Here is an 18931-nt window from a genome sequence, read left to right as displayed (position 1 = left end):
AAAAGGACCTGAGGTGACAGTGGACGAGAAGCTGGATATGAATCAACAGTGTGCCCTTGTTGCCAAGAAGGCCAATGGCATTTTGGGATGTATAAGTAGGGGCATTGCCAGCAGATCGAGGGATGTGATCATTCCCCTCTATTCGACATTGGTGAGGCCTCATCTGGAGTACTGTGTCCAGTTTTGGGCCCCACAATACAAGAAGGATGTGGAAAAATTGGAAAGAGTCCAGTGGAGGGCAACAAAAATGATTAGGGGACTAGAACACATTACTTATGAGGAGAGGCCGAGGGAACTGGAGATGTTTAGTCTTCAGAAGAGAAGAATGAAGGGGGATTTGATAGCTGCTTTCAACTACCTGAAAGGCGGTTCCAAAGAGGATGGCACTAGACTGTTCTCAGTGGTAGCAGATGACAGAACAAGGAGTAATGGTCTCAAGTTGCAGTGGGGGAGATTTAGGTTGGATATTAGGAAAAACTTTTTCACTATGAGGGGTGGTGAAACACTGGAATGCGTTACCTAGCGAGGTGGTGGAATCGCCTTCCCTAGAAGTTTTTAAGGTCAGGCTTGACAAAGCCCTGGCTGTGATGATTTAGTGGGGGATCGGTCCTGCTTTGAGCAGGGGGTTGGACTAGATGACCTCTTGAGGTCCCTTCCAACCCTGATATTCTATGATTCTATGTGTTAGGATATAGATATTCAGGCCTGCCTGTAAAGGCTTGTACTTTAAGAATTTAGGTGTATTCTTATCACTTGGCTAGTTAGAGGTATAAAAGAAAGAATCAAAATCACTGTCTGCCAATGTAAGGTCCTTCTCTTACTGTGACAGTCTGCGGCCCTGTTCTTAGGCTAAGGCCTTTGGCTAAGCAGCAGAGGCAGACATAAGCTGGGAAGCGAACGGTCACATCCTTACATTTCAAACTAGTCACATTGAAATAAGGTGCTATTGGGCTGTTAGGCACTATCAGGACAGGATTGTATGCCTATCAGCTCCAGAGAAAGGGAAGTGCCTAGAAAATGTAAAAGAAAACTTAGTTTGATAGCATCCTGTCTGGCAAGAACTCACTTATCAATACTGGGATGTGAAATCCTCACTTCTGTATTGTCTTGCCATTATAGTTCCCACTTTGCTATTGTTTGTCTGTATAATCTCTGTCTGGTTCTGTGATTGTTCCTGTCTGCTGTATAATTAATTTTGCTGGGTGTAAACTAATTAAGGTGGTGGGATATAATTGGTTACATAATCATGTTACAATATGTTAGGATTGGTTAGTTAAATTTTAGTAGAATGATTGGTTAAGGTATAGCTAAGAATATTACTATATAAATTAGGGGCAAACAGGAAGTAAGTTGGGATTCGGAAATAAGGAAAAGGAACTTGTATTTAAGCTTGCTGGAAGTTCACCCCAATAAACATCGAATTGTTTGCACCTTCGGACTTCGGGTATTGTTGCTCTCTGTTCATGTGAGAAGGACCAGGGAAGTGGGAGAGTGAAGGAATAAGCTCTCTAACACTATGATCCCCAGATGCTCTCTTCCCCTTAAAAAATTATTTAAACCGATGTGGATAAATGAAAGTGTTTGGGTTTTTTTTAGCTTGGTGGGGGAAAATAGCGTGTATGTGTTTGTTTGTTTCTGGTTCAGATGTTTTTCTTGTATTCTTCCAACATAACTACTTGCTGTAACTATACATAAGCCACTGAATGTGGACTTGATCCTATTAATAGTCCAGTAATAAAACAGGCAAGTTAGCTTTAAAAAAACATTAATGTACAGACAATACATGTTTTGTATATATAAACTGTGTTTCACTTTATTACAATTCTGTAAGATACTTAAAGAACAACCACCAGCTGAGACAAGTTTAATTCAGCTTGCATAGGGGAGGCTCCTTTTTGGCTCATCTAGTAAAAGCGTAACCTTTAGATCATCAGGGTCTAGATTTGAGTCTCAGCTATACTAATATACAGCAATGTCTCCCAAAGTGTGGGATGCTGCCCCTCAGGACCACAAAGGGTAAGGCATGGATAGATCTCTGAATTGTTCTCCAGAGTCTCAAGCTTTCATTTTTTAAGAACTCAGTCTCTGGTTGTTATGGTAGCAAAGAAAATCTCAAAACATGAAGTGTGTGTAACCAATGCACTGAGTTTGCAGACAGCCTGAAACAATAACTCTGAAGTGTGAACTGCTCCCTTCATTTAAATAACTCACATGCCAATGGTGCTTTAAAGGTCAACATTGTTAACTATTTTCACTGGTCCTCAAAGCGTGTAACAAAGAAGATACAGTATTAGACTGTGAAGATCTACACAAGCATTTGGAAGTTCTGTGTCCCGTGTTATATATAGGCTTGGAAGGTTAGGTTTCTATAAGTAAATATCATTAAACATTGACTTTACTGTTCACACACAAACCAATGAAAAAATATTTCCATTGATAATAATCAAAATTTACAGATAGGCAAAATAAGAAAAATGCTGCTTGAGAACGTATTCAAATTTGTTTTAAGGATATTTACTTTGTGTATTTCAACATGTGATGTTGACAATTTGTGTTTTAATGGTTATTAAGCTTTAGCTTTTTGAAGCTCAACGTCTACTGTGATTACATAATTATTGTCTGACTGCGCCCCCCCACAATACTTTTCCAAACAAATTAAAAAATGCTCAAAAATAATAATATATTATCCATTGAAATGATTTTAAAAAGTCTGCCAAGCCTAGTTATACAGCTGGTCAAACTAGATGATTACAATGGTCCCTTCTGGCCTTGGAATCTAAGAATTACTAAAGTGTGGGGTTGCAGACCTGGTGGGCGCAGAAGACTTATAAATTTTTAAAAGTATGGGAAACACTAATTTACAGGACACACACAATACATGCAGCTCATGGATGGACAGCTCAGTTGGATGTTACCAATACTGTGGGACATATCCAGGCCCTCTTTACATTTCATAGAATGATAGAATCATAGAATATCAGGGTTGGAAGGGACCTCAGGAGGCCATCTAGTCCAACCCCCTGCTCAAAGCAGGACCAATTCCCAACTAAATCATCCCAACCAGGGCTTTGTCAAGCCTGACCTTAAAAACCTCAAAGGAAGGAGATTCCACCACCTCCCTAGGTAACCCATTCCAGTGCTTCACCACCCTCCTAGTGAAAAAGTTTTCCTAATATCCAACCTAAACCTCCCCCGCTGCAACTTGAGACCACTACTCCTTGTTCTATCATCTGGTACCACTGAGAACAGTCTAGATTCATCCTCTTTGGAACCCCCTTTCAGGTAGTTGAAAGCAGCTATCAAATCCCCACTAATTCTTCTCTTCTGCAGACTAAATAATCTCAGTTTCCTCAGCCTCTCCTCATAAGTCATGTGCTCCAGCCCCCTAATAATTTTTGTTGCCAAAATCATTTTTGTTGTCTGTCCTCAAATACAGACAAAGTTACTATTGATACACAAGCAATATTATTCTAGCTGGCTCAGGAAAGCCTGCTCAGCCGCTCACACAGATTACTAGTGCCAAGTGCATAACTGATTTCAGCAGTGTGGGGCGCGTGGTGGATCTGTGGGGTATACACTACAAGGTGGCCCACACTCCCTGACCCCTACCTTAGAATACCACTTCTGCAGCCCTGGAGAATCTATGGCATGTGGGCTCCATAATGCCTGATTTTCAACTGGTGTGTACTTTGTGGACTACTTCTGTCTACAAATTTTCCATCAATTTGGGTTTTCAAGGAAACAAGTATTTTCTCAATGTACCTGCTTTCCTTGAAAATGTTAGATTTTGTGTTAAAAACCAAAAATATTGATAATTTTTAATTTTCATCAGTGTTCAGCTAAAAATTCCTCAATTTGTGGCAGTTTTCAGCCCAATCTTTTCCACTGAAAATTTTGACTATTTTTTTGGTTTGGGTGAAATATTCCCGGGGTGTGGCGGGGGGAGATGGAGGAAGGAGGAAGACATTAAACATATCAGGGAGGTAAATACTAAGGACGGAGAAGAGTTATTTAAACTAAAGGACAATGTTGGTGCAAGAACAAATGGGTATAAATGCCCATGAGTTATTTCAGCCTGGAAAGAGAAGGAGGTTTCTAACCAGAGGAGGTTTTGGAAGAACTTCTGAATAGGAGTAGCTGGGGCAAGAAATTTACTGGTTTTAAGATGGAGCTTGGTAAGTGTATTATTATAGGATGGGGTCACCTGTAATAGCAGGGGGGCTGGACTTGATGAATTAGGAGATCCCTTCCAGTCCTGAATTCTCATGTTCTCATCTCCTGACCAGCTCTATTGTGGAGTTGTATATACCTGTAGCAAAGTGAGTGTGAAACTACTAGTCTGATTTGGTAGTGGCTCATCCCAACTGTAGAAGAGTATACATGACTAAACAAGGCGCAAGTCAGTGCTACATCAGTCCTCATGGGTTTTGGCCACCTTTGTTCCCACATACACATCATGAGTGGCCTGAATTTGATCTTTTAGATGGATTTGATACAAATAGCTATTAATAGGTTCTCACTTAGGCCGCTTAATTATGCAGAGCTCCCTGCAATTTTAGTGTGTGTGTGGGAGGTTTAAGCTCCTCTTCTGTTCCTTTCAGCCCCCATCTCACGGACCCTAATTCTCAACTCTGTTAACTCAGTTTTTACACTGTGCAAAACATTGACTTGAAGGGAGTTACACCAGCATAAAAATGATATAATGGAGTAGAAAAACAAGCTTCTGTGTCTGTGTCTACACAAATATACACTCACACATTGTGCACATTTTACATTTCTCAGTAAGAACACTAAGAATTTCTATATTCAGAATTCCTTTGTCTGAGTTTGTCAAGCCTTTAATATTGTTTTAACCAAGATTGTTATTTTATTTAATTATTTCTCATCCTTGTGAGCTGCTCATAACAGCTTTCACTTACTTCAATCACAAAAAATATCAGAAAAGTAGTAGTGGTCATTTATAATTTGACCTACAGTCACATAATATATGGGAGTCAAAAACACAAATTGTTAACACACAGTACACTTTGAAATGTGGATCATGAACAATAACCCTTCACACACTATAATATAAAGCTGATGCCTTTGGATATGATCTCCACATAGGCAGTACTTCTGTATTTTAAATGCCCTGGGTTAATTTGGGGGAAGAGACAGGGGATGATTTCTTTTTTTTTAATCTCATTTTATTCAAGAGAAGCAAGAATTAGGTACCTAATCAGGTGGAATCTGTCATGGATGTATAGCTCATCTACACTAATTAGGTTCCTCAAGAAGCACACAAAAGGGCTCCATTGTTAAATATTTCATGCAATTTACTGTGGTGCATGCTGATGCAGAGAGATCCTCAAATAAGCTAGCTCTAAAAACAACAAACAAAACCCTCTTCATCACTGTTACATGAGCCTCCTATCAAAGACCCAGTGAAAACTAGCAAGTTTGCACTCTCTGTTCTCCAGCACCGCTTTAATATAACCCGTTAATAATAATAGTATGCTTATCAGAACGTTAATAGGTTCAAGATCTGGAACTGAAACTGATTTTCAGTAATTCACACTGTCAGTTCAACAGCAAAGCACTCCTTAGAAATCCAGTGAAAACAGCATTATTCATTGCTTACAATGGAAGGACCAGGTGAAAAACTGTTTTTACTACATACATTACTGTGGGGATTTTTTTTTTTAAACACTGTTGCAAATGTCTGCTCTGATTAGCTTTAAAGGATAATGGTTCCTGGGAATTTGAGTTACTTGGTGAGACAAAAAAATTTGATTTACACAATATAATAATATATTTGAGTTACAACTGCTTTATGTTTAGGACGTGGCAAGGGGAATTCATTATATCATCTTTGAAAATCAATTTGTCAACTGCTCATTCAATGTCCTACCAGGCCAGTGTCCCCTGCTCTGTGTCTGCCCCCCGCTCTGTGTCTGCCCCCCATGTTTAAATACTTTTTAATGAAAATATTCTCCCAGCCCATCTCATTTTAATAGCAGTACTGGAGCTGTTTGTCATATTGATCTCAGCACAAAAGTGAAAATAAATATTACCTTAACTGATCAAGCCAAATGTAAGAATGACTGTCCATACAGATTCTTGGCTTAACAGTCAAAAGCCTTTCACACAAAATTCAGTGTTACAGACTCAGTGAAATCCTATCTCCACTTCCCCCTCCTTAAGGGCATGACATGTCTGAAATCCCCTTTTTCACTTGGCACTTGAATAGCCAGAAACCCACTACAGTTGACATCCATGATTCCAGCTATGACTGATTACTCACATAGGATTTCATGTTAGGAACTGAACTTTGGTCTCCAGAGTGCAAGAGCTCTTCATAAATAAAGTCTTTTTTTAACCATTCGCGAAAATAAAGAGCCTATATTTTGAAAAATAGATTTCTAAAGCACAGGATCGACATACTCCACTTAGTTGAGGAAAATAAATTCTTTAAGGATTGAGATATAGTAATAAAGAAACAAGTTCCCTAATTCTAACTGAAAATGAAATAGGGCACATTCCGTAGTCCTTACTCACCAAGAACACATATGAGGGGAGGACTCCAAGTACAGTATGAGGGGAGGACTCCTGCCTCATACTGAGCAAGCGGGATGATCAGCGAGTTATCTTAAGTGCCTAAACACAAATGCAAGAAGCCTGGGAAACAAGCAGGGAGAACTGGAAGTCTGGCACGAGCAAGGAATTATGATGTGATTGGAATAACAGAAACTTGGTAGGATAACTCACATGACTGGAGTAACATCATGGATGGATATAAACTGTTCAGAAAGGACAAGCAGGGCAGAAAAGGTGGGGGAGTTGCACTATATGTAAGAGAGAAGTTTGACTGCTCAGAGCTCCGGTATGAAACTGCAGAAAAATCTGAGAGTTTCTGCATTAAGTTTAGAAGTGTGAGCAATAAGGGTGATGCCGTGGTGGGAGTCTGCTATAGACCACTGGACCAGGGGGATGAGGTGGACGAGGCTTTCTTCCGGCAACTCGCAGAAGATACTAGATTGCAGGCCCTGGTTCTCAAGGGAGACTTCAATCACCCTGATATCTGCTGGGAGAGCAATACAGCGGTGCACAGACAATCCAGGAAGATTTTGGAAAGGGTAGGGGACAATTTCCTGGTGCAAGTGCTGGAGGAACCAACTAGGGACAGAGCTCTTCTTGACCTGCTGCTCACAAACTGGGAAGAATTAGTAGGGGAAGCAAAAGTGGATGGGAACCTGGGAGGCAGTGACCATGAAATGGTCGAGTTCAGGATCCTAACACAAGGAAGAAAGGAGAGCACCAGAATACAGACCCTGGACTTCAGAAAAGCAGACTTTGACTCCCTCAGGGAACTGATGGGCAAGATCCCCTGGGAGAATAACATCAGGGGGAAAGGAGTCCAGGAGAGCTGGCTGTATTTTAAAGAATCCTATTGAGATTGCAGGAAGAAACCATCCCGACGTGTAGAAAGAATAGTAAATATGGCGGGCGACCAACTTGGTTTGACAGTGAAATCCTTGCTTATCTTAAACACAAAAAAGAAGCTTACAAGAAGTGGAAGATTGGACAAATGACCAGGGCGGAGTATAAAAATATTGCTCAGCCATGCAGGAGTGAAATCAGGAAGGCCAAATCACACTTGGAGTTGCAGCTAGCAAGAGATGTTAAGAGTAACAAGAAGGGTTTCTTCAGGTATGTTAGCAACAAGAAGAAAGTCAAGGAAAGTGTGGGCCCCTTACTGAATGAGGGAGGCAAACTAGTGACAGAGGATGTGGAAAAAGCTAATGTACTCAGTGCTTTTTTTGCCTCTGTCTTCACGAACAAGGTGAGCTCCCAGACTACTGCACTGGGCAGCACAGCATGGGGAGAAGGTGACCAGCCCTCTGTGGAGAAAGAAGTGGTTCGGGACTATTTAGAAAAGCTGGACGAGCACAAGCCCATATGGCCGGATGCGTTGCATCCGAGAGTGCTAAAACAGTTGGCGGATGTGATTGCAGAGCCATTGGCCATTATCTTTGAAAACTCAAGGTGATCTGGGGAAGTCCCGGATGACTGGAAAAAGGCTAATGTAATGCCCATCTTTAAAAAAGGGAACAAGGAGGATCTTGGGAACTACAGGCCAATCAGCCTCACCTCAGTCCCTGGAAAAATCATGGAGCAGGTCCTCAAGGAATCAATTCTGAAGCACTTAAAGGGGAGGAAAGTGATCAGGAACAGTCAGCATGGATTTACCAAGGGCAAGTCATGCCTGACTAACCTAACTGCCTTCTATGACAAGATAGCTGGCTCTGTGGATGAGGGGAAAGCAGTGGATGTGTTATTCCTTGACTTTAGCAAAGCTTTTGATACGGTCTCCCAAAGAATTCTTGCCAGAAGGTTAAAGAAGTATGGGCTGGATGAATGGACTATAAGGTGGTTAGAAAGCTGGCTAGATCATTGAGCTCAACGGGTATTGATCGATGGCTCCATGTCTAGTTGGCAGCCGGTATCAAGCGGAGTGCCCCAAGGGTCAGTCCTGGGGCTGGTTTTGTTCAATATCTTTATTAATGATCTGGAGAATGGCATGGACTGCTCCCTCAGCAAGTTTGCAGATGACACTAAACTGGGAGAAGCGGTAGATGCGCTGGAGGGTAGGGATAGGATACAGAGGGACCTAGACAAATTAGAGGATCGGGCCAAAAGAAATCTGATGAGGTTCAACAAGGACAAGTGCAGAGTCCTGCACTTAGGACGGAAGAATCCCATGCACCGCTACAGACTAGGGACCGAATGGCTCGGCATCAGTTCTGCAGAAAAGGACCTAGGGGTTACAGTGGACGAGAAGCTGGATATGAGTCAACAGTGTACCCTTGTTGCCAAGAAGATCAATGGCATTTTGGGATGTATAAGTAGGGGCATTGCCAGCAGATCGAGGGATGTGATCGTTCCCCTCTATTCGACATTGGTGAGGCGTCATCTGGAGTACCGTGTCCAGTTTTGGGCCCCACACTACAAGAAGGATGTGGAAAAATTGGAAAGAGTCCAGTGGAGGGCAACAAAAAGATTAGGGGGCTGGAGCACATGACTTATGAGGAGAGGCTGAGGAAACTGGGATTATTTAGTCTGCAGAAGAGAAGAATGAGGGGGGATTTGATAGCTGCTTTCAACAACCTGAAAGAGGGTTCCAAAGAGGATGGATCTAGGCTGTTCTCAGTGGTAGCAGATGACAGAACAAGGAGTAATAGTCCCAAGTTGCAGTGGGGGAGGTTTAGGTTGGATGTTAGGAAAACTTTTTCACTAGGAGGGTGGTGAAGCACTGGAATGGGTTACCTAGGGAGGTGGTGGAATCTCCTTCCTTTGAGGTTTTTAAGGTCAGGCTTGACAAAGCCCTGGTTGGGATGATTTAGCTGAGGATTGGTCGTGCTTTGAGCAGGGGGTTGGACTAGTTGGCCTCCTGAGGTCCCTTCCAACCCTGATATTCTATTCTATGATTCTATGACTGTCTTGGGGTGAGGTTAGCCCTTGTGTAGACAGCCAACACGCAGCCCATGCATTACTGATGTGTTACTTAAGGAGAACTTAACTGGTGGATAGATCTTGTGCTAGCCTTCTGCACAGAGGTGAATTTCACCCTATATGAGTAAGGTTTGTAGAGTCCAACTCACTGTATGTCAACGGAGTGAGAGGAATCCCAAACTATGAAATTTTCTCCTCTTTGGAATTGTTATTACATTATGTTTTTTATTTTTTAAAATGGGCCTAACCCACAACAGTCACTGAATTCGCTGAGAGTTGTGAGTGTCTCACCTCTTTCAGGACAAGGCCAAATAATGCTATTTCTAGAGAAACCTCCCCACAGTACCCATCCATAGGTATGCTAAGTACCTGATAAAACACGAGTCAATCAGGGTTAAAATCCATTAAGCTAAATAACTGTAATAAAAACATCCCATTTTGGTTAGGTTTGGTTGGTTTCAGCTTCTATTCAGCAATAGAGCTGGTCAAAAATTTGTGACAAAAGTTTCTGATCAAAGAATGTTTTGTTGAAATTTAAACTTTTCATGGAGAAATGATGATTTTGTTGCAATTTTTCAATTTTCTGAAGTGACACTTTTAAATAAACAAAATATTTCATTTCTTAATGTTAATTTGAAATTAAATAGTTTTGAGTTGATATTTTGACATAAAATGTCCATTGCAAATCTACATTTTATTTTTTCAGGGCACAACATTTTGATTCAACTGAAAAATGTCAAAGTTTTTTTTTTCAATATTTCCAAGCTATTTTTTTATTATTATTATTCTTAAGTCTTCAAAATGTTTCTTATTTTCTTTCTTATTTTTATCTTATTCTATTTTTCTTCTCAATATTTTGGCTTTTCATCCCCATTGTGGACATTAAAAAAATGTCAAAATACTGGACAGAAATTCCACTTTCTGACGTGCTCTGCTTTGCAACAAGGAGATCTGGAAAAGCCTATCTGCAGCGGAGTAGGCAAAACAAAAAATCTCTGGCTGGATCTTCCAGGGATGGGTCACACTCTCCTTGCCACTGGCTGACTAGTCTGGTTCTGCCTCCTGACCTCTGAACGGAATTGTATAGGACAGAGCATATGTGGACTTTACTTGGCAGAAGAGTTAATACCACAAACCGAGGGTGAAAAAAAACGAAGAGAACAAGGATAGGTGGGTATGAGGGAGGAGTAGGTAATAAATATAGAACTAAAAGTGACCTTATTAAAACCAGTTTTGTTAACACTAGGCTCTCTCTAAGTGTTTTGTCTGCTGGCTTGTAAGTGCCTCCTGTTCTTTTGGATCAATTGTCATATGACCTGGATGAGACTGCACCTCTCTCAGCTCCTTTAGTCCATTCCTTCTGGTGTATGTGTATGTGCATATATATAGTATTTTATATGGTGTGCGTGTGTGTGTGTACACACACACACACACACCATGCAACATATATAAATATACACAGACTGTATACTGTACTACAGAGAGAGAGAGAGTGTAACTACTTAGTTTAAATACTGTTACAGTCACCTGTGTTGAATGTGAAGAACAAGCTCTCAAACAAATAAGATTGTGTAGTAATAGTAACCATTATTTATCTAATTTAACCAAAATTTCAGCATTTATAACCTGATTCTGTCTCATTAATTTAGGAAAGTTCCCTATTCAGGAAAATACCTCAGTACAGTACATACTCAACTTTAAGCATGTGCTTAAATCCCACTGAATTCCTGGATTTGTAATGTCTTCCCTACCTTATCAGGGCCCAAGATAGAAGAAATACTCCTAGTTTGTTTGTTTGCTTTTGTAACACTCACTCAGAATTAGCTTTAATTTCTGATATAATGTTCAGTTTGTCATAATCTATCTGCACTAAATATACTTAAAACAGGATAAGAAAACCATCATTAAACAAGTGTGTAGAACAAGGAAGTTCTGATTTCTTTTATAATTGTTATTAATTTGTGTTTCATAATAGCCAAGGATTAAAAAACCACAAGATGATAGAACTACGAGCACATTATAAGTTTTTTCTCTAATTAAAGATAGTGAGCCATACCCCGTCCTGACTTATATACCCTGTGCAACCCCAATGAAGAAAATGGGAAATAAACCAGAGCAGAATTTGGCCCAGAATGTTGCTTCTAAATTTGACTGTATAGGACAAGGTAGCTAAGACAGACTCAAAAGAACCTTCATAACGATGGTTATGTAGGAAGAAGGATCTATCTTACCTTGGAAATTCCCAGCTGATGTGAGTTTTGAATGGAATTTGGCCATTTGTGGCACAAACATACTGCTGTGAGCCTCAATGATCAGCCCTACTGTGTGACGGAGTTGTGGGGGGGAAAGGAGCTGGTATTCTTTCTCCCACGCAGGTGAAAAGAGGTCCACCAGAGCTGACACAGGTAGCTGTGACACAGGTAGCTTCCAAGAAGGAAGCAGATCGTGACACAGACTCACAGCTTGCTGCCGGTCCCGCTTCTGGAGCAGTGCCTCTACATGCTAACCTGCGCTTGGGATGGATTGCCAGGTTCCAATCTGACCATGATATTTTTATATATATATATATGTATTTAGTATATTATCCCTTACTTTATAATCTCCATATTTTACAAAGAGAAACCGCCAATGAAGTGGGTTTTAGCCCACGAAAGCTTATGCTCAAATTAATTTGTTCGTCTCTAAGGTGCCACAAGTCCTCTTGTTCTTTCTCCAAATAAGAAGCTCAGCAGAGTGACTGCTGGGTTGGCCAGGGCCTAGCGCCTCACCTGTAGAGCACCAGGTTTCAGAGCCCAGGCTCCAGCCCAAGCCTGAACATCTACACTGCCATTTTTAGCCCTGGAGCACAAACGCCCCACGCCTGAGTCAACTGACTTTTTGCTGCATAGACATACCCCAATTGCCTAAAGAACTTGGGGAGGGGGAACACAGCAAGTGCAGGCACTAGTTAGGAAGGCAGCTGAAATTAGTTAAGTCCATTAGAGTGTAGGCCAACAGCTGGCTAACTCCATAATCTTGAAAGCCAGAGATGACTGCACAAGGATAAAGATACACTGCAATGCAATTCACGCTGTTCAGAAATACCAAAGGAACTATGATGATAAGATCTTTTGGGGAGACACCATGTCTTCCTGTGTGGATAGACAGTGTCTAGCACTTTGTGGGTATGATTGGAATACAAAATAATAATAAATAATGCTAAAATTAGAATTGGATGAAACCCTCTGTATTTTTTATATTAAAGCCAACATGTGGAAGCTGAGATTTTTTTGATTTTTTTTTCCCAACAGAATTCAGGCAATTAGTTAAATATAAAATTTGATCACTTCCACAACTGACCACAATTTTTCTTCTCTTTCATTTCCATTCTGGAACAAGTCACACATTTTCACAGATTGGCTTCGGGTAACTTTCATAGAACAGTGGCCATTTTAGTTCAACAAACAGTTTTTTTTCCTCCCTGGGAAAACAACCCACCATATTTGTGGAAAGACAGCAAATGTTTTGCCAATTGGACAAAAACATGATTTTTCACTTGCTTCCCAAGCAATGAACATTTTTCTATACAGATGTAGATAATGCCAGATTCAGCCTTTAACTTTATAGATTTTTCCCTTGAGATTGATACATCTGGCTTCTAGAGATCACTTTTATCTGTAAAATGAAGTGCAGTTTGAGTAGACATTAAAATTCTCTCTAAACCAACGTCACTAGATCACAGTACTGAAAACTCTTACATTCGATTCAATTGGGGCTCCTTGCCTGAATAAATATGAGTCTGAATTTGCAAGACTGGACCCAGGTGAACAGGAGACTAGAATTGCCCCTGCAAAAGATGTCAAATTTGTTTTATTATCCTTCCTCCTGCCTCAGGAAACACTTAGGAGGAATAGTATCAGATACTTTTTCCTTTCATGTGTTCATTGGAGACTAACAACAATGTATGCCTCTTACCAAAAAATATGGTCTTTTGACACTCGTTCCTGCAGAAGAGTCCATTTTTTCCCCAAGTCAACTGACACATAGAGCTTCAAAGAAAAAAGAAAAATATTAGCTGGTAGAGCACTGCTAACAGTTTAAATTTTAAAAGACAGTGGCTAACCAAGGGACTTTGAAATAAGCTATTAAAACGACAGATTTCACGTAAATCAAAGTCAGTTCAAGGAATTTTCTACAATGCTTTCCAAAGCAATAACATTTGAATCTTTTTGATCAAGTGAAACGAAGACAAACTTCCTTAACATTAATATATACACACAAAAATTTATATACACACACACTATATATATATATATATAAATAAGAGTGAAACACTCTGTCAGTGACATCTTGTTTCCCATGAAAACAATGTACAATTTCATTTTGGAGCAGACTGTTGCTTACCCTGCTGTGATTGTTCAAGAGGAAGGAGTACAAGGGAATTTTTCCTCCCTTGGTTCTTCCCACACAGGGGCCAGCCAATTACAAATGCTCAAGGCCCCAATTCTGCAAAGCTTAAAATTAGGGCTGTCGATTAATCGCAGTTAACTCCCATGATTAACTCAAAAAAATTAATCACACTGTTAAACAATAGAATACCAATTGAAATGTATTACATATTTTTGGACGTTTTTCTACATTTTCAAATATATCAATTTCAAATACAACACAGAATACAAAGTTTACAGTGCTCACTTTATATTATTTTTTATTACAAATATTTGCACTGTAAAAATGATAAACAAAAGAAATATTATTTTTCAATTCACCTATACGAGTACTGTAGTGCAATCTCTTAATCATGAAAATGCAACTTACAAATGTAGGGGTTTTTTGTTACATAACTGCACTCACAAACAAAACAATGTAAAACTTTAGGACCTACAAGTCCATTCAGCCCTATTTCTTGTTCAGCCAATCGCTGAGAGAAACAAGTTTGTTTACATTTACGGGAGATAATACTGCCCACTTCTTAATTACAATGTCACCTGAACTTTTGCATGGCACTGTTGTAGCCAGCGTCGCAAGGTATTTACACGCCAGATGCATTAAAGATTTATATGTCCCTTGGTGCTTCAACCAGTTTTACATTATTTTATTTTTGAATGCAGGGGTTTTTTTGTACATAAATTCGACATTTGTGAGTTCAACTTTCATGTTAAGAGATTGCACTACAGTACTTGTATTAGGTGAATTGAAAAATATTATTTCTTTTGTTTTTTACAGTGCAAATATTTGTAATAAAAAATATAAAGTGAGCACTGTACACTTTGTATTCAGCATTGTAACTGAAATCAATATATTTGAAAATGTAGAAAACATTCAAAAATATTTAAATAAATGGTATTCTATTATTAACAGCGCGATTAATCGCGATCCATTTTTTTAATTGCTTGACAGCCTTACTTAAAATGCTTGCTTAACAGGGATCCTAATAAGCACAGAGACTCCCTGATTGCACCCCAAGGAGCAACAGCTACCTCAAAAGAGGTAAGGTGGAGATGGCAGGGGATGGGCCAGGACCTTCCTCCCTTCCTCTGCACTGGTCACAGTTGGTAACACTGGATTTGGTTTCTTTCCCACCACAGTTAATTTCAGAAATTAATGTGCTAATAACAACAAGAACACTGAGACAAGGAATGTCAGTAGCACAGATATAATTCTCTTTCCATGACATGCGCAATACATAACACTATTCATTCAAAGACTACCTTATTTCAATCAGAACCTTCAGAATGCATTCTCCTCATAGATTCGTAGATACAAAGGTCAGAAGGGACCATTATGAACATCCAATCTGACCTCCTGCACAATGCAGGCCACAGAATTTCACCCACCCACTCCTGTGAAAAACATCTCACCTATGCCTGAGCTATTGAAGTCCTCAAATCGTGGTTTAAAGACTTCAAGGAGCAGAGAATCCTCCAGCAAGTGACCCATGCCCCATGCTACAGAGGAAGGCACAAAAGCTCCAAGGCCTCTTCCAATCTGCTCTGGAGGAAAATTTCTTCCCGACCCAAATATGGCGATCAGCTAAACCCTGAGCATATGGGCAAGATTCACCAGCCAGATACTACAGAAAATTCTTTCCTGGATAACTCAGATCCCACCCCATCTAACATTCCATCACAGGCCATTAGGCCTATTTACCATGAATATTTAATTACCAAAATCATGTTATCCCATCATACCACCTCCTCCATAAACTTATCGAGTTTAATCTTAAAGCCAGATAGAGCTTTTGCCCCCACTGCTTCCCTTGGAAGGCTATTCCAAAACTTCAATCCTCTGATGGTTAGAAACCTTCATCTAATTTCAAGACTAAACTTCCTGGTGGCCAGTTTATATCCATTTGTTCTTGTGTCCACATTGGTACTGAGCTTAAATAATTCCTCTCCCTCTCCGGTATTTATCCCTCTGATATATTTATAGAGAGCAATCATATCTCCCCTCAACCTTCTTTTAGTTAGGCTAAACAAGCCAAGCTCCTTGAGTCTCCTTTCATAAGACAAGTTTTCCATTCCGCGGATTATCTTAGTAGCCCTTCTCTGTACCTGTTCCAGTTTGAATTCATCCCTCTTAAACATGGGAGACCAGAACTGCACACAGTATTCCAGGTGAGGTCTCACCAGTGCCTTGTATAACGGTACTAAAACCTCCTTATCCCTACTGGATCCTCTCCTGATGCATCCCAAGACTTTTTTCACAGCCATATCACACTGGCGGCTCATAGTCATCCTATGATCAAGCAATACTCCAAGGTCTTTCTCCTCCTCTGTTACTTCTAATTGATGCGTCCCCAGCTTATAACTAAAATTCTTGTTATTAATCCCTAAATGCATAACCTTACACTTCTCACTATTAAATTTCATCCTATTATTATTACTCCAGTTTACAAGGTCATCCAGATCCTCCTGTATGATATCCCTGTCCTTATCTAAATTGGCAATACCTCCCAGCTTTGTATCATCCGCAAACTTTATTAGCACACTCCCACTTTTTGTGCCGAAGTCAGCAATAAAAAGATTAAATAAGATTGGTCCCAAAACTGATCCTTGAGGAACTCCACTGCTAATCTCCTTCCAGCCTGACAGTTCACCTTTCAGTAGGACCCACTGTAGTCTCCTCTTTAACCAATTCCTTATCCACCTTTCAATTTTCATATTGATCCCCATCTTTTCCAATTTAACTAATAATTCCCCATGTGGCAGGGTATCAGATGCCTTACTGAAAACTAGGTAAATTAGATTCACTGCATTTCCTTTGTCTAAAAAATCTGTTACTTTCTCAAAGAAGGAGATCAGGTTGGTTTGGCAGGATCTACCTTTTGTAAAACTATGTTGTATTTGTCCCATTTACCATTGACTTTAATGTCCTTAACTACTTTCTCCTTCAAAATTTTTTCCAAGACCTTGCATACTACAGATGTCAAACTAACAGACCCAGATCACTTTTTTTCCCTTTCTTAAAAATAGGAACTATGTTAGCAATTCTCCAATCATACGGTACAACCCCTGAGTTTACAGATTCATTACAAATTCTTACTAATGGGCTTGCAATTTTGGGTGCCAATTCCTTTAATATTTTTGGATGAAGATTATCTGGGCCCCCCGATTTAGTCCCATTAAGCTGTTTGAGTTTCACTTCTACCTCAGATATGGTAATATCTACTTCCATACCCTCATTCCCATTTGTCATGCTACCGTTACCCCTAAGATCCTCTTTAGCCTTATTAAAGACTGAGGCAAAGTATTTGTTTAGATATTGGGCCATGCCTAGATTATCCTTGACCTCCACTCCATCCTCAGTGTTTAGCGGTCCCACTTCTTCTTTCTTTGTTTTCTTCTTATTTATATGGCTATAGAACCTTTTACTATTGGTTTTAATTCCCTTTGCAAGGTCCAACTCTACTTGACTTTTAGCCTGTCTCACTTTATCCCTGCATGTTCTGACCTTTGTAGATATAAAGTAACCCCAGCACAGCTTTAAGAAGTCAGATATACACAGACATTGAAGTCCCTTGTATTTGTTATTTCATTTAATTTACACATCACTGGGTTCCTTCCCCCCCGCCATATTTCAGATGAAAATCATAGGGAAAACTTCTCCCTTTCAATGTAAGGCCTCATTTAACTGTTAAGGCACAGTCTGTGCTACAGTGCAGAGCCTCACAGGGAATACTAAGAAAGACACTTGTTTGTAACAGGAGAGGCACAAGTGAAAGTGATGAGTCCATTATGTACATATTGCGCTTTTATTATGGATATTACATACTGTGTAATTTACTATGACAAAGTTCCCGCTCTACCTTGGTGGGTCTTGCGCTTATTGGTGGATTTGCTCGCCTTGGAGCTTCACAACAGCCCTCAGCTTGGCCATTTTTCTGAACCCACAGTCCAGGTCAACTCCTCTTGTGTCCGACGAGGATTTGGGGGGAAGCTGGGCCCGCCCTCTACTCTGGGTTCCAGCCCAGGGCCCTGTGGAATGCAGCTGTCTAGAGTGCCTCCTGGAACAGCTGTGCGACAGCTACAACTCCCTGGGCTACTTCCCCATTGCCTCCTCCCAACACCTTCTTTATCCTCACCATAGGACCTTCCTCCTGGTCTCTGATAATGCTTGTACACCTCAGTCCTCCAACAGTCCGCATTCTCACTCTTAGCTCCTAGCAACTCTTGCTCCCAGCTCCTCACACGCACACCACAAACTGAAGTGAGCTCCTTTTTAAAACCCAGGTGCCCTGATTAGCCTTCCTTAATTGATTCTAGCAGCTTCTTGATTGGCTGCAGGTGTTCTGATCAGCCTGTCTTAATTGTCTCCAGAAGGTTCCTGATTGGCCTGTAACCTTACCCAGGGAAAAGGGACCTACTTAGCCTGGGGCTAATATATCTGCCTTCTATTACTCTCCTATAGCCATCTGGCCCGACCCTGTTACACTACATATTTAAGAATGTACAGTTACGCACCTTTTCTTGATTAATTTTTGTAATTAGAAATAATACGAATGGCCAAAGAACAACACTATCCAACTATCATGCATTATAATGCATAGTAGCAGGGCTTTGTCCCATGGAAATGTGAAGTAAAGTGACCAGAATAGGAGACAATGTATTGTGGATATTCACTGTACAGGGTGTTGCTATTTACGGTATAAATTATAGGCGGTATTAGGCTGCATATATGACATAGGAAATGCATGTAATGGGAAAAGGGACATACCATTCTGTCTATGAATTTGGTGAAAGCATCTCTGGAATACCACCAGCCTTTATCAGTCAGAAAGACACAATGAAGAGAGTTCAGGGGAGAACAACAATTGGTAAGGATGTGAATTGGAATGACTTGCTAAGGATTAGAAAAATGGAGAAGATATATAATTTGGCATAGATGTATCCTATACAAATATGTAGAGGTTGGCCAAAAAACAACTAAATGAACACAAAGTTGAAGAGTTTAAAACACC

At 40.2% G+C, this 18931-nt stretch overlaps 1 protein-coding gene across 1 annotated transcript in view; it reads right to left on the bottom strand.

Annotated features, from left to right (window-relative positions):
- The window catches only part of SORCS2 (sortilin related VPS10 domain containing receptor 2), an 838677-nt gene that overhangs the window by 126059 nt on the left and 693687 nt on the right, over positions 1-18931 (bottom strand). The window contains exon 5 of the mRNA XM_077814654.1: positions 13447-13520. Within this exon, the coding sequence (XP_077670780.1) occupies positions 13447-13520 (74 nt within the window). The remainder of the gene's footprint in view (positions 1-13446; positions 13521-18931) is intronic.

Source organism: Eretmochelys imbricata, chromosome 4, assembly GCF_965152235.1.
Source record: "Eretmochelys imbricata isolate rEreImb1 chromosome 4, rEreImb1.hap1, whole genome shotgun sequence".
NCBI lineage: Eukaryota > Metazoa > Chordata > Testudines > Cheloniidae > Eretmochelys > Eretmochelys imbricata.
The sequence above is the reverse complement of the archived record's forward strand: the minus strand, read 5'-3'. Positions and strand labels throughout refer to the sequence as shown.